This window comes from Stegostoma tigrinum, chromosome 4 (assembly GCF_030684315.1).
Source record: "Stegostoma tigrinum isolate sSteTig4 chromosome 4, sSteTig4.hap1, whole genome shotgun sequence".
NCBI lineage: Eukaryota > Metazoa > Chordata > Chondrichthyes > Orectolobiformes > Stegostomatidae > Stegostoma > Stegostoma tigrinum.
This window is the reverse complement of record NC_081357.1, coordinates 12,746,796-12,761,720: the sequence shown is the minus strand read 5'-3', so window position 1 is coordinate 12,761,720 and position 14,925 is coordinate 12,746,796. Positions and strand designations below refer to the sequence as shown.

Here is a 14,925-nt window from a genome sequence, read left to right as displayed (position 1 = left end):
TCTTTCGTATGTGGGAGGAAACCCAGGCAGACATGGGGAGATGCCTGTACAGCACTTGCGCAGTCACCTGAGGGTGGAGTCCAACCCGGATCCCTGGTGCTGTGAAGCAGCAGTACTAATCACTGACCCACCACTTATGTATACTCCATTTCCTGTCACTTAGCCACATCTTTTCAAACTTTTTGAATAAAGCTGACCAGGTCCTGGGAATTACTGGCTTTTCTGAGCTCTGCAGTCTTAGGCATCCTGTTTGTTCTGTGCCACCATCCCAATGATTTTTCTCAACTGGATGGTTTTGCAGCAATCCCCAAGTCTGTATATACTCTCTGCCTTTTAAATATGTTTGCAAAAGAAGAGTGAATGTGGTCCTTACTATTCTTGATGTGCTTTTTGTGCCGTCTACTGTGAAGTTTATAGCATTTTCCCCCTCACTATAATTCTCCTGTCTTCGCCACCAAAGGATCAGCAGGTTACTTTTTACATGTTAAATAACAGGTCTTAGCCTTGAGGTATGTATATTGTGGCTTTGTCTACTTTACGTGAAGAGGCACCTGAGTCATCACTTGGCCTCTCTTCTGGGTATGATTTACATGCTGCTTTTCATCTTTTCCTGGACATTGTCACCAAGACCTGAAGTAACTTCATCTGTGCCAGGATAAACCAAATACCTACTGGAGGTTAAAATAGTATCAGGTAATGGGAACTGCAGATGCTGGAGAATTCCAAGATAATAAAATGTGAGGCTGGATGAACACAGCAGGCCAAGCAGCATCTCAGGAGCACAAAAGCTGACGTTTCGGGCCTAGACCCTTCATCGGGGGGGGGATGGGGAGAGGGAGCTGGAATAAATAGGGAGAGGCGGACCGAAGATGGAGAGAAAAGAAGATAGGTGGAGAGGGTGTAGGTAGGGAGGGGATAGGTCAGTCCAGGGAAGACGGACAGGTCAAGGAGGTGGGATGAGGTTAGTAGGTAGCTGGGGGTGCGGCTTGGGGTGAGAGGAAGGGATGGGTGAGAGGAAGAACCGGTTAGGGAGGCAGAGACAGGTTGGACTGGTTTTGGGATGCAGTGGGTGGAGGGGAAGAGCTGGGCTGGTTGTGTGGTGCAGTGGGGGGAGGGGACGAACTGGGCTGGTTTAGGGATGCCGTGGGGGAAGGGGAGATTTTGAAACTGGTGAAGTCACATTGATACCATATGGCTGCAGGGTTCCCAAGCGGAATATGAGTTGCTGTTCCTGCAACCTTCGGTTGGCATCATTGTGGCAGTGCAGGAGGCCCATGATGGACATGTCATCTAGAGAATGGGAGGGGGGAGTGGAAATGGTTTGCGACTGGGAGGTGCAGTTGTTTGTTGCGAACTGAGCGGAGGTGTTCCGCAAAGTGGTCTCCAAGCCTCCGCTTGGTTTCCCCAATGTAGAGGAAGCCGCACCGGGTACAATGGATGCAGTATACCACATTGGCAGATGTGCAGGTGAACCTCTGCTTAATGTGGAATGTCATCTTGGGGCCTGCGATAGGGGTGAGGGAGGAGGTGTGGGGACAAGTGTAGCATTTCCTGCGGTTGCAGGGGAAGGTGCCGGGTGTGGTGGGGTTGGAGGGCAGTGTGGAGCGAACAAGGGAGTCACGGAGAGAGTGGTCTCTCCGGAAAGCAGACAGGGGAGGGGATGGAAAAATGTCTTGGGTGGTGGGGTCGGATTGTAAATGGCGGAAGTGTCGGAGGATGATGCGTTGTATCCGGAGGTTGGTAGGGTGGTGTGTGAGAACGAGGGGGATCCTCTTAGGGCGGTTGTGGCGGGGGCGGGGTGTGACGGATGTGTTGCGGGAAATACAGGAGACACGGTCAAGGGCGTTCTTGATCACTGTGGGGGGAAAGTTGCGGTCCTTAAAGAACTTGGACATCTGGGATGTGCGGGAGTGGAATGTCTTATCGTGGGAGCAGATGCGGCGGAGGAGGAGGAATTGGGAATAGGGGATGGAATTTTTGCAGGAGGGTGGGTGGGAGGAGGTGTATTCTAGGTAGCTGTGTGAGTCGGTGGGCTTGAAATGGGCATCAGTTACAAGCTGGTTGCCTGAGATGGAGACCTAGAGGCCCAGGAAGGTGAGGGATGTGCTGGAGATGGCCCAGGTGAACTGAAGGTTGGGGTGGAAGGTGTTGGTGAAGTGGATGAACTGTTCGAGCTCCTCTGGGGAGCAAGAGGCGGCGCCGATACAGTCATCAATGTACCAGAGGAAGAGGTGGGGTTTGGGGCCTGTGTAGGTGCGGAAGAGGGACTGTTCCACGTAACCTACAAAGAGGCAGGCATAGCTGGGGCCCATGCGGGTGCCCATGGCCATCCCCTTAGTCTGTAGGAAGTGGGAGGAGTCAAAAGAGAAGTTGTTGAGTGTGAGGACGAGTTCAGCTAGGCGGATGAGTGTCGGTGGAGGGGGACTGGTCGGGCCTGCGGGACAGGAAGAAGCGGAGGGCCTTGAGGCCATCTCCATGCGGAATGCAGGTGTACAGGGACTGGACGTCCATGGTGAATGAGGTGTTGGGGGCCAGGGAATTGGAAGTCCTGGAGGAGGTGGAGGGCGTGGGTGGTGTCACGGACGTAGGTGGGGAGTTCCTGGACCAAAGGGGAGAAAATGGAGTCTAGATAGGTGGAGATGAGTTCGGTGGGGCAGGAGCAAGCTGAGACGATGGGTCGACCAGGGCAGGCAGGTTTGTGGATTTTGGGAAGGAGATAGAAACGGGCTGTGCGGGGTTGGGGAACAATGAGGTTGGAGGCAGTGGGTGGGAGGTCCCCTGAGGTGATGAGGTCGTGAATGGTGTTGGAGATGATGGTTTGGTTTTGGGGTCATGATCGAGGAGGCGGTAGGAGGTGGTGTCGGAGAGTTGGCGTCTGGCCTCTTCCTCCGGTACATTGACTGTATCGGCGCCGCCTCTTGCTCCCCAGAAGAGCTCGAACAGTTCATCCACTTCACCAACACCTTCCACCCCAACCTTCAGTTCACCTGGGCCATCTCCAGCGCATCCCTCACCTTCCTGGGCCTCTCGGTCTCCATCTCAGGCAACCAGCTTGTAACTGATGCCTATTTGAAGCCCACCGACTCTCACAGCTACCTAGAATACACCTCCTCCCACCCACCCTCCTGCAAAAATTCCATCCCCTGTTCCCAATTCCTCCTCCTCCGCCGCATCTGCTCCCACGATAAGACATTCCACTCCCGCACATCCCAGATGTCCAAGTTCTTTAAGGACCGCAACTTTCCCCCCACAGTGATCGAGAACGCCCTTGACCGCGTCTCCCGTATTTCCTGCAACACATCCGTCACACCCCGCCCCCGCCACAACCGCCCTAAGAGGATCCCCCTCGTTCTCACACACCACCCTACCAACCTCCGGATACAACGCATCATCCTCCGACACTTCCGCCATTTACAATCCGACCCCACCACCCAAGACATTTTTCCATCCCCTCCCCTGTCTGCTTTCCGGAGAGACCACTCTCTCCGTGACTCCCTTGTTCGCTCCACACTGCCCTCCAACCCTACCACACCCGGCACCTTCCCCTGCAACCGCAGGAAATGCTACACTTGTCCCCACACCTCCTCCCTCACCCCTATCGCAGGCCCCAAGATGACATTCCACATTAAGCCGAGGTTCACCTGCACATCTGCCAATGTGGTATACTGCATCCATTGTACCCGGTGCGGCTTCCTCTACATTGGGGAAACCAAGCGGAGGCTTGGAGACCGCTTTGCAGAACACCTCCGCTCAGTTCGCAACAAACAACTGCACCTCCCAGTCGCAAACCATTTCCACTCCCCCTCCCATTCTCTAGATGACATGTCCACCATGGGCCTCCTGCACTGCCACAATGATGCCACCTAAAGGTTGCAGGAACAGCAACTCACATTCCGCCTGGGAACCCTACAGCCATATGGTATCAATGTGGACTTCACCAGTTTCAAAATCTCCCCTTCCCCTACTGCATCCCTAAACCAGCCCAGTTCGTCCCCTCCCCCCCCACTGCACCACACAACCAGCCCAGCTCTTCTTCCCCCCCCCCCCCCCCCCCCCCCCCCCCCACCACCACCACCCACTGCATCCCAAAGCCAGTCCAACCTGTCTCTGCCTCCCTAACCGGTTCTTCCTCTCACCCATCCCTTCCTCCCACACCAAGCCGCACCCCCAGCTACCTACTAACCTCATCCCACCTCCTTGACCTGCCCGTCTTCCCTGGACTGACCTATCCCCTCCCTACCTCCCCACCTATACTCTCTCCACCTATCTTCTTTACTCTCCATCTTCGGTCCGCCTCCCCCTCTTTCCCTATTTATTCCAGCTCCCTCTCCCCATCCCCCTCTCTGATGGGTCTAGGCCCGAAACGTCAGCTTTTGTGCTCCTGAGATGCTGCTTGGCCTGCTGTGTTCATCCAGCCTCACATTTTATTATCTACCTACTGGAGGTTTTGCAATATGACACTCAACCTACAGTTTACTGACTTTGTCTGGAACAGTTACATGGGGCTGCACTTTTTTTACCAGAAATAATTCAAACTGCAATTTTGGCAAGTTTCATAGGTTTGCCTCTGTAAGCCCTATGGAATTTTCTCTCTTCCACAACTTGCCCTATTAGTTATGCCTCGCCATGTCTTTCCTCCTGTCAGAGGCAGCATCTTTAAGGTTTTTCTCATTCAAGGTGTAAAACAGATTCTGAAATCTTTCCAAACTTGTGATCAAAATAGAATAGAATCTTACTGGTTAGAAGGGAGGGGCCATTCGACCTATCATGTCTGCACTATCTCTGAAAAGTGTGACCCAGCTAGCCCAATTCTGCAACCATATCTCCGTAGCACTTAATTCATCAGTTTCAAATACGTGGCCAGCTCTTTTGAATCCTCCTATAGAATCTGCCTCCCCCACTCTCCCAGGCAGTGCATTCTAAATCCTAACAATTGATTGAAGAAGTTTTGGCCTGAAATTGTGATCCCTAGTTACTGATGTACTAACTCGTGGAAACAGAATCTCCTCCTCTTGCACTGTCAAAATCGTTCATAGTTTTGGACACCTCAGTAAGGTCATCTCTTTTCCTTGGAGAGTAAGATTTATTTTAAAGCCTAATTTCACTAATCTATTTTTTTAATTTAAAAATTCCTCATTCGTTTTCACGATATCCATCTAGTTTTTGGGTTGACAGACGCTGGAAATATTGGCTCATGATCAGCCGTTTATGTTCAAGGCTGACCAGTCTTTGGGGATGAGAAGAGTTCAAAGCTCACCTAACCTCACATGAGGAATTCCACCTGCGCCCCCCCCCCCCCCCCCCAAAAAAAACCAAATGTCTGCAAGGCCAAATATGTTATGGAAAGAAATTGCTCTGTGAATCTTCTGTACCCACTTCTGGATTTGACCTCTTTATTTTAAAAGTAATTCAAATCTGCTTGTGTTATTAATGTGGTGAAAGTCAATTTCAGACCATCCATGCCAATAATTTTCATGTAATATTTGGATATTCACCTTATTTTAATGAGCGAGTTTCCATTCTTCAGTTTCTCTGGAATTTTTAGACCTAAGTCTGATTCAGTGTAACATGTTCTTGGGTGTGTTTTGTCTCATTATAATGGAACTTATTTTAAAATTGGCAATTTGTAATAGATGTATGTTAGAGTGAGCATTCCAACCTTTTAACCAATGACTTATGAATTAAATTATAGGATTTGACGTACCACTTCTAATGCGATCTCTGCTTGCTGGTGGCTGCTTTGTTGCAAAAGTGGTTAATATTCTGAAACTGAATTAGTGAGACTTGTGGTGTGACAACAATTAATTTGTGAAAGCAGCTATTTTAATGCAAAATAGCACCCTGCCCTTTATTATTATGGTAGCATGCATTGTAAAAAGTCTCTAAAAGTGACCAAATTGAGTAAACTAAATCAAAAAGCTTAAAAATCTAAATCCAGTCTGATTACAGTATGCTCAAAAAAATTGCTGGAAAAACTCAGGAGGTGTGGCAGCATCTGTGAAGAAAAAAAATCAAAGTTTCACATCTGGTGACCGTTCCTCAACTGATGCTGTCAGACCTGCTGAGTTTTTCCAGGAACTTTGCTTTTGTTCCTGACTTGCAGCATCTTCAATTTTATTGTTTTTTTTTCTGTTTGCAATATTACAGCTGACTTACAAGACAGCCGTGCTATTAGGGTAAAAGTCAGAACGAGCCACTGGGTTAGTCTACTTAAGGTCCTGGCTGTCCTGTGGCAGGAAAACAATGCATGTTTGTAAAATGCCTCATTCCCTCATCAGAATGTGAATTTAGCCAATCATTTGTTTTGAAACATTATAGCAATTTTAAATTGCCTCAATATTCGGGCATTTACTTCCATTGCCCTGTCCAGTAGATTTTAGTCTAACAGTGTGAATAAATGCTTTCTGACAATAAGCCTGAATGCGTACAAACACTGAAATTCCTGGAGAAACTCAGCAGTATCTGTGGGAAGAAAGCACAGTGAATGTTTTTGAGTCTAGTAACACTTCCTTAGAACAGTGGACTCTACATTTAACTTTACTTTTCTCTCCATAGATGCTGCCTGACCTGCTGAATGTCACCAGCAATTTCTGTTTTTGTTTCAGATATCCAGTGTCTACAGTTCTTGTTTTACTTAAACCTAAGTAGTCTTTTATCAATTTTTACCAAAGCACCACCTGCATCTCCTTGATTTCAACTCTCATTCTACTTTTTAATTGCTTTTTGCAGCTCCCAGATAACATATGATTTTCTTCTCTTCCATTCAAAACTCACCTAACATTAATAAATGATGCTTTACTATTGCCTCAGTGACCAAAAATAGTGTTGTTTAGTTTTTTGTTTTTACCACTAATTTTATGTAGCTTCAAATTGTACTTTTTTAAATTTTGGAAATGGAGTTTAGTCTACATTCCTGTCAATCCCTAATAGTCCCTTGAAACTTGAATTGAAATCCAAAAGGTTTATACTTGATGTGTGCTTCTTAGGCAGCTAATCTGACTTTCTATTAATCTTCCACCATACCAATATTCACCAGTGCTCCTTGTCCACTTAAATATTGAAGGTATATAATTTTTTTAAATCCTGTCTATAAGCATGTTCATCTCTTTTCTGAGATAACAAGGTGTAGAGCTGGATGAACCCAGCAGGCCAGGCAGCATCAGAGGAGCAAGAAAGCTGATGTTTTGGGTCGAGACCCTCCTTCAGAAATGGGGGATGGGAAGGGGATTCTGAAATAAGCAGGGAGAAGGGGGAAACAGGTGGAGAGGAGACAGACTAGTCAGAGACTGAGTCCTCAAACCTCTGGTTTCCCTGATGTAGAGGAGGCCACAACGGGAACAGCGGATGCAGTATACCACATTAGCAGATGTGCAGGTGAACATCTGCTTGTGGAAGGTCGTCTTAGGGGCCCGGGATGGGGGTGAAGGAGGAGGTGTAGTTACTCTGGTTGCAGGGTAAAGTGGTGGGTCTGGAGGGGAGCGTGGAGCAGACAAGGGAGTCACAGAGAGAGTGGTCCCTCCCAAAAGCAGATAAGGGTGGGGGGAGAAAAATGTGTTTGGTAGTGGGGTTGGATTGCAGATGTTGGAAGTGTCAGAGGATGATGCATTGGATTTGAAGGTTGGTGAGTGGTACAAGAGGATGAGAGGCAGGGGGGTGCGATTCTGTTTTGGTTGTTATTGCGGGGAGGAGCTGTGAGGGAGTCCTACAGAACACTAGGGTCTTGGAAATAAAAACAAAATGCTGAAGAAACTTAGCTGGTCTGGCAGCATCAGTGAAGAGAAACACCTGTTAAGTTTTAGAGTTCAGTATGACTTCTTCAGAACTGAAAAAATTGGGAACTGGTGGGGCATTGTTCTCGAATGCTGGTGACAAAGTGAGAGGAAGTGAATGGAACAGATGGTGAAGCTGCCCAGAACAAAACTATAAAGTTTAAAAGGGAGTGCTGATGATGGTACATGGGAAGAAAATAGGTCTGCTGCACTGAAAGAAAAGCCAACAGGATGAAGTAGGTAATCAAAATGAAGGAGAGAGGTCATATGCTGAAGTTGTGAGACTCTAACTGTGAAGTCCGAGAAGATGTGAAGTCCCCAATTGGGAAATGAGGTGGTGTTCCTCCAGTTTGCTTTGAGCTTCATTGGAACGCAGGCCCCAGGTCAAATTGCTGGCATAGGAATACAGTTCTTTTTTTTGAAACGGCAAGCAACTATAAAGTGGGATCACTGCTACAGGCAAAGCATTTACCCAGTCTGCATTTGGCCTTGCCAATGTGTAGGAGACTACACGGTGAACAGTGAATACAGTAATAAAATGTAAGGCTGGATGAACACAGCAGGCCCAGCAGCATCTCAGGAGCACAAAAGCTGACGTTTCGGGCCTAGACCTTTCTTCAGAGGGGAATGGGGTGAGGGTTCTGGAATAAAGAGGGAGAGAGGGGGAGGCAGACCGAAGATGGAGAGAAAAGAAGATAGGTGGAGAGGAGAGCATAGGTAGGGAGGGGATAGGTCAGTCCAGGGAAGACGGACAGGTCAAGGAGGTGGGATGAGGTTAGTAGGTAGGAGATGGAGGTGTGGCTTGGGGTGGGAGGAAGGGATAGGTGAGAGGAAGAACAGGTTAGGGAGGCAGAGAAAAGTTGGACTGATTTTGGGATGCAGTGGGTGGAGGGGAAGAGCTGGGCTGGTTGTGTGGTGCAGTGGGGGGGGAGGGGACGAACTGGGCTGGATTTGGGATGCGGTGGGGGAAGGGGAGATTTTGAAGCTGGTGAAGTCCACGTTGATACCACTGGGCTGCAGGGTTCCCAAGCGGAATATGAGTTGCTGTTCCTGCAACCTTTGGGTGGCATCATTGTGGCACTGCAGGAGGCCCATGATGGACATGCCATCTAAAGAATAGGAGGGGGAGTGGAAATGGTTTGCGACTGGGAGGTGCAGTTGTTTGTTGCGAACCGAGCGGAGGTGTTCTGCAAAGCAGTCCCCAAGCCTCCGCTTGGTTTCCCCAATGTGGAGGAAGCCACACCAGGTACAGTGGATGCAGTACACCACGTTGGCAGATGTGCAGGTGAACCTCTGCTTAATGTGGAAAGTCATCTTGGGGCCGGGGATAGGGGTGAGGGAGGTGGTGTAGGGGCAAGTGTAGCATTCCCTGCGGTTGCAGGGGAAGGTGCCGGGTGTGGTGGGGTTGGAGGGCTGTGTGTAGCGAACAAGGGAGTCACGGAGAGAGTGGTCTCGCCGGAAAGCAGACAAGGGTGGGGATGGAAAAATGTCTTGGGTGGTGGGGTCGGATTGTAGATGGCGGAAGTGTCGGAGGATGATGGCGTTGTATCCTGAGGTTGGTGGGGTGGTGTGTGAGAACGAGGGGGATCCTCTTGGGGCAGTTGTGGCGGGGGCGGGGTGTGAGGGATGTGTTGCGGGAAACATGGTCAAAGGCGTTCTCCGACCACTCTCTGTCTGTGTGTGTGTGTGTGTGTGTGTGTGTGGAATTGCCGCAACGTTCCCCACAGTGGTTGAGACCACAACTCTTCTCCCCTTCCCCCCCCGCGCCAGTGGTCGAGAATGCCCTTGACCGCGTCTCCCACATTTCCCGCAACAGATCCCTCACACCCCGCCCCCGCCACAAACGCCCAAAGAGGACCCCCCTCGTTCTCACACACCACCCCACCAACCTCAGGCTACAACGCATCATCCTCCGACACTTCCGCCAGCTACAATCCGACCCCCACCACCGAAGACATTTTTCCATCCCCACCCTTCTCTGCTTTCCAGAGAGACCACTCTCTCCGTGACTCCCTTGTTCACTCCACACGGCTTTCCAACCCCACCACACCCGGCACCTTCCCCTGCAACCGCAGGAAATGCTACACTTGCCCCCCACACCACGTCCCTCACCCCTATCCCAGGCCCCAAGATGTCGTTCCATATTAAGCAGACGTTCACCTGCACATCTGCCAATGTGGTATACTGCATCCACTGTACCCGGTGTGGCTTCCTCTAAATTGGGGATACCAAGCAGAGGCTTGGGGACCGCTTTGCAGAACCACCGCTTTGCAGAACACCTCTGCTCAGTTTGCAATAAACAACTGCACCTCCCAATCGCAAACCACTTCCACTCCCCCTCCCATTTTTTAGATGACATGTCCATCATGGGCCTCCTGCATTGCCACAACGATGCCACCCGAAGGTTGCAGGAACAGCAACTCCTATTCTGCTTGGGAACCCTGCAGCCCAATGGTATCAATGTGGACTTCACCAGCTTCAAAATCTCCCCTTCCCCCACCGCATCCCAAAACCAGCCCAGTTCGTCCCTCCCCCCCCCCCCCCCCCCCCCCCCGCCCACTGCATCCCAAAACCAGTCCAAACTGTCTCTGCTTCCCTAACCTGTTCTTCCTCTCTCCCACCCCAAGCCGCACCTCCACCTCCTACCTACTAACCTCATCCCGCCTCCTTGACCTGTCTGTCTTCCCTGGACTGACCAATCCCCTCCGTACCTCCCCACCTATACTCTCCTCTCCACCTATCTTCTCTTCACCTTCGGTCCGCCTCCCCCCCTCTCCCTATTTATTCCAGAACCGTCACCCCATCCCCCTCTCTGATGAAGGGTCTAGGCCCGAAACATCAGCTTTTGTGCTCCTGAGATGCTGCTTGGCCTGCTCTGTTCATCTAGCCTCATGTTTTATTATCTTGGATTCTCCAGCATCTGCAGTTCCCATTATCAGTGAATACTGTAAACCAAATTGAATGTTTAGATAAAACACTGCCTCATCTGGGAAGTACATGCAGACCCTTGGTCAGTGAGAAGAGGGAAAGGGAAAGACTAAGTGTTAGACAATGTGCCACTGCCTGGGAAGGTGCCATGGTGCAGAGGAAATGTTGGGAGTGACAGGATTGATTCAGGATGTTGCACATGGAATGGTTCCTGCAGAACTGTAACAGTGGAAATGATGTGTCCTCCCCATCTGTCAACAGCATTTAAAAATAAAAATTCCAGACTCTCGCTCTCTAAGTTCTGAGCAGTCACTTCAGACTCTAAGCTACTTCCATTTTACTCCATCTTCCTTATCCCCTACCTCAACATCTAACCCCTTCCCTAGGTGCTGCCAGAACTACCTTCTCCAGCTTTTGCTCTTATTGCCAGTTTCCAGTATCCACAATGTTTTGCTTATGTATTTAAGGATCTCAAGTTTGACACCAGGTGATGATTTGATCTGTACTATAGTACTGCTCATTCTCCAGTTCTAAAGTCAGGGAGGAAATAAACTGATATGTGCCTGTGGGGCAGTCATGTTGCTAATCTGTGGTGCATTTTGTTCAACGGGCTAGGCTGTATAGCTGAATGACTGTGACTCAATTCAGGCATACAAGACTTTGTTGAGAAAAGCAAGAGGGCTACCAATATACACGAAGCCAAACTTGACAGCTGGTACTTCTGGGCATTGAAGAGATCAAACTTGCCGCAAGCCTTGGTTTTTTTTTTTAAATATAGCTTTCAGAACTCGTTGGCTTTTGCATATGTTGTAAGGAATGGACAATTTGGCCACTTTGTGTGCTTTAACAAATTGCCTACCTGTAAAGGTTTCTTTCTCTGTCCCCTTACTTTGAAAAATATTGCTGATTTCATTGTTAGAAATAGTGACCAGGTCACAATTGCCTTTAGTCTAAAATCTGGCTGTGAAATCTTCCATATCCGGCCAGGTATTAAGAGCATGCAACGCCTAGCTTGTTCTTGGACAAGCTTTTGTTGAAATACAGCTGGTTTGCTAATTTGATGATCTGCAAGCTAAATGTCAAACATCCCAGCTGATGCTGTTTCCTTTGGGATGCATATTAGTTCCTGGAACATTCAAAATATGAAAAGAGTCTGAATTTATCACTCATCACTTGTAGTAAGGGAAGTATTAAGTTTTATATCACTTATAGTAAGGGAAATAATATTATATTTTACATTAATTTGTAATGCTAACAAGTTTTGTTGTGTGCAATTCTCACAACGCTTTACGATCATAATCATGACCACAAGCTTCCAATAACACTTATTTGCACACCTCCTCTCCTGTCCAAGTCAAAGGTGTGATCATGGATACCAATGTGAATCGCAGTTGTCTGTCTGTGGGATATATGGAACAGGCCATAGCCACTTGAATGCCCACCCACACCCCTCCCAATGATGTTCCTGTCCTGTAATGGAAAAGTGAAGCTTTATGCTAGTGAGTTTTGAGAAGATTTGTAGCTCAGGTTGAGGTTCTGGATGTGAGTTTGCTTGCTGAGCTGGAAGGTTAGTTTTTCAGATGTTTCATCACCATTCTAGGTATCATCAGTGCGCCTCCGACGAAGCTTTGGAGGCTCACTGATGATGTTACCTAGAATGGTGACAATGTCTGAAAAACTAACCTTCCAGCTCAGCAAGCAAACTCTCATCCAGTGAAGCTTTATCTTTGCTTCCAATTTCCATCCTTCTCTCTCTCCTTTGTTCATCTGATTCTTTTCTCCCTTGGCTTCACTCTTTCCATTTCTGGAGATGTGCTGTCTACCAATATCCACTTCTGCACATCCTGCTATTGCAAGGATTCCAGTTTTTAATTCATAAGGGCATCGCTGGCTAGGTAAATGTTTTATTGTCTATCCCTAATTACCCAACACAGGGCAGTTAAGAATCAATCACATTGCTGTGGATCAGACCAGGTAAAGAGGGCAGTTCCCTTCCCAAAAAGGCATGAGTGAACCAGATGGGTTTTTGCTAATTGTTGTCATTATTAAACTCCTAACTCCAGATTTGTTTGTATTCAAATTCCACCATCTGTCAGAACACTTAACTTGGGCATCTAAATTAACAGTACAGCAATTCTGCTACTAAGCTGTTGCCTCCCCATAAAGGGTGGTGTGATTATAATGGTACAAAAAGGATTTGAAATATTTGGCAGGTCTTGCCTTTGCTGTTTGATCACCAGGTCACAGAACACGCCCATTCCTAGCTGCATTGCATCTTGCCACCTCTAGGCCATTGCTACTCTAACCCTAATGCCGATTGTGAGCTAGAAACTTTGTTCTTCACTGGAAGATGTACACATACAAGTGAGCCTTCAAACAATATGGAAGACTAACTTGCTAGCAAGCTCCAGAAGTGTACAGACTGCGAGGAAACAAGTTGTCTTATCTGGAATAAAAGCTAATTATTTGCATGCTGAGCAACAAGTACTGTGTAGCTTCATCCAGTTCTCATCCGCTGGAACTGGGTGTCAGTTGCATCCTGACTGGCATACAGTGCCAAACTACAGGCTTAGTCAGGCACAAGGTGAGGCTCTTCCTGCTCATCCCTGCCATGAAGACTGCTCCATGCTGAGTTCCTCTGTAAATTATCTGTTCCAGTTGTACAGAACACTACATACTAGGGTGGTGTGACACAGCCAGTTCAGAGTATAGAAATTTTTTCTAATTCACCTCTTCAGAGATGTTACGATACACCTCTGTAGCATCGAACCCGGCCTCCTGGTTCAGATAGCAATGCTGCCACTGCCGTGAGCACTTTGGTATTTTGTAGGATTCCACTACACCACTGTATGCATCCAAATGTATCTTTTTGTCTGCTCCACCATAGCCCTGGTCAAACTTCATGTAGTATTGTATCTGCTCCTAGCCTCAGCAACTATTATCAATCCTGGTCAGTGGATGGCCCTCCTCCCTAGTAAGTAGCTTTGTAAGACATTTAGTCTCTGGAATGTATCAGGATCACTAGACTTCTCCAGCATACAGAAGTCATAGCAGCCCCCAGGGGACAGAGAATCTTCTTAAACTCCAGCTGAGATGCCAGTGCATAAAAGCATGGAGAGGCAAGGCAGGGATGCTGAAAACATTTGGAGAATGTTCCTGTACTGAGGGAGCTTTGGAAAATTGAAACCAACGCGTTAATTATCTCACTAGTCAATTCTTAATACTTGCATGGAAAACTGCTGTAGAAAAGACAGAAGTTAGGGGTGACTGAAGAGTGTGCCAGGGTATCATTACTCTGTTTTGGAATTCTGATAGGAGAGAACATGGGGCTAGTGACAGTGAAAATGGAACAGGGGAGGAGACGTAATTTTATGGACTGGTGGATATCTATCCTAGTTTTGAGGAATAAGAGCAGAAACACACATGAAATTGAATAGACCCATCAACCACTCTGAAAAATCCCCCATTAAAGGAAACAAATGTGTTGATGATTAACATGAATTTTCTGAGTCATTGCCGTTAGACTCTTTGATTTAATTATTTCCTAATCTTAAATCTTTTGTGGTTAGAATTTGAGACTTATTTCAGAAGGTATTTGAGGTAGTTACAAAGTGCGAGCTGAAGTAATGTGCAGACCAGATTGCGTATGAGTTTCAGATTCCTACACTGACTAAATTAGTCAACAGATGAAGTTTTCAATGGGAACTTCTGTGATTTGAGGATAGTTTTGCTATTTTTATCATTTGCTGTGATGGTATTTAACTTGTAACCACTGGATGCTACTATGGTACTTGCACCAAAAGTGAGAAATTGTCCATTTTCTGTCGTCAAATGAGGATTTGAGTACTTGTGTAAGTGAAATACAATTAATTTATCTAGTTTTTCCTGTTCTCAGGTTCATGCCTACATCATCAGTGCCTTACGAAAAGAGATGCCATCTGTGTTTGGCAAGGACAGCAAGAAAAAAGAACTAATTAACAGCCTTGGAGATATTTATGCCAGGATTGAACGAGAGCATCAAATCTCCCCTGGGGATTTTCCTAACATTAAGAAAATGCAGGTAACAGTTTATTTAACATTCTTTAATATTGTTGTTACTGGCACAGTACCTGTGATCCAAATGTATTGGAAGCTAGCATCCTTGAATTGAATGTGTTTGTCTGATTTTTATATACAACGGGTATACTTGTTCTGTAGTCTTGCTTGTTAAGTATTAACAGCTCAAGTC

The 14,925-nt window shown here is 47.5% G+C and overlaps 1 protein-coding gene across 1 annotated transcript in view; it reads left to right on the top strand.

Annotated features, from left to right (window-relative positions):
- The window catches only part of LOC125452523 (EH domain-containing protein 3), a 70,224-nt gene that overhangs the window by 47,440 nt on the left and 7,859 nt on the right, over window positions 1-14,925 (top strand). Inside the window, exon 5 of the mRNA XM_048531055.2 lies at window positions 14,593-14,757. Coding sequence (XP_048387012.1) covers window positions 14,593-14,757 — 165 coding nt within the window. The remainder of the gene's footprint in view (window positions 1-14,592; window positions 14,758-14,925) is intronic.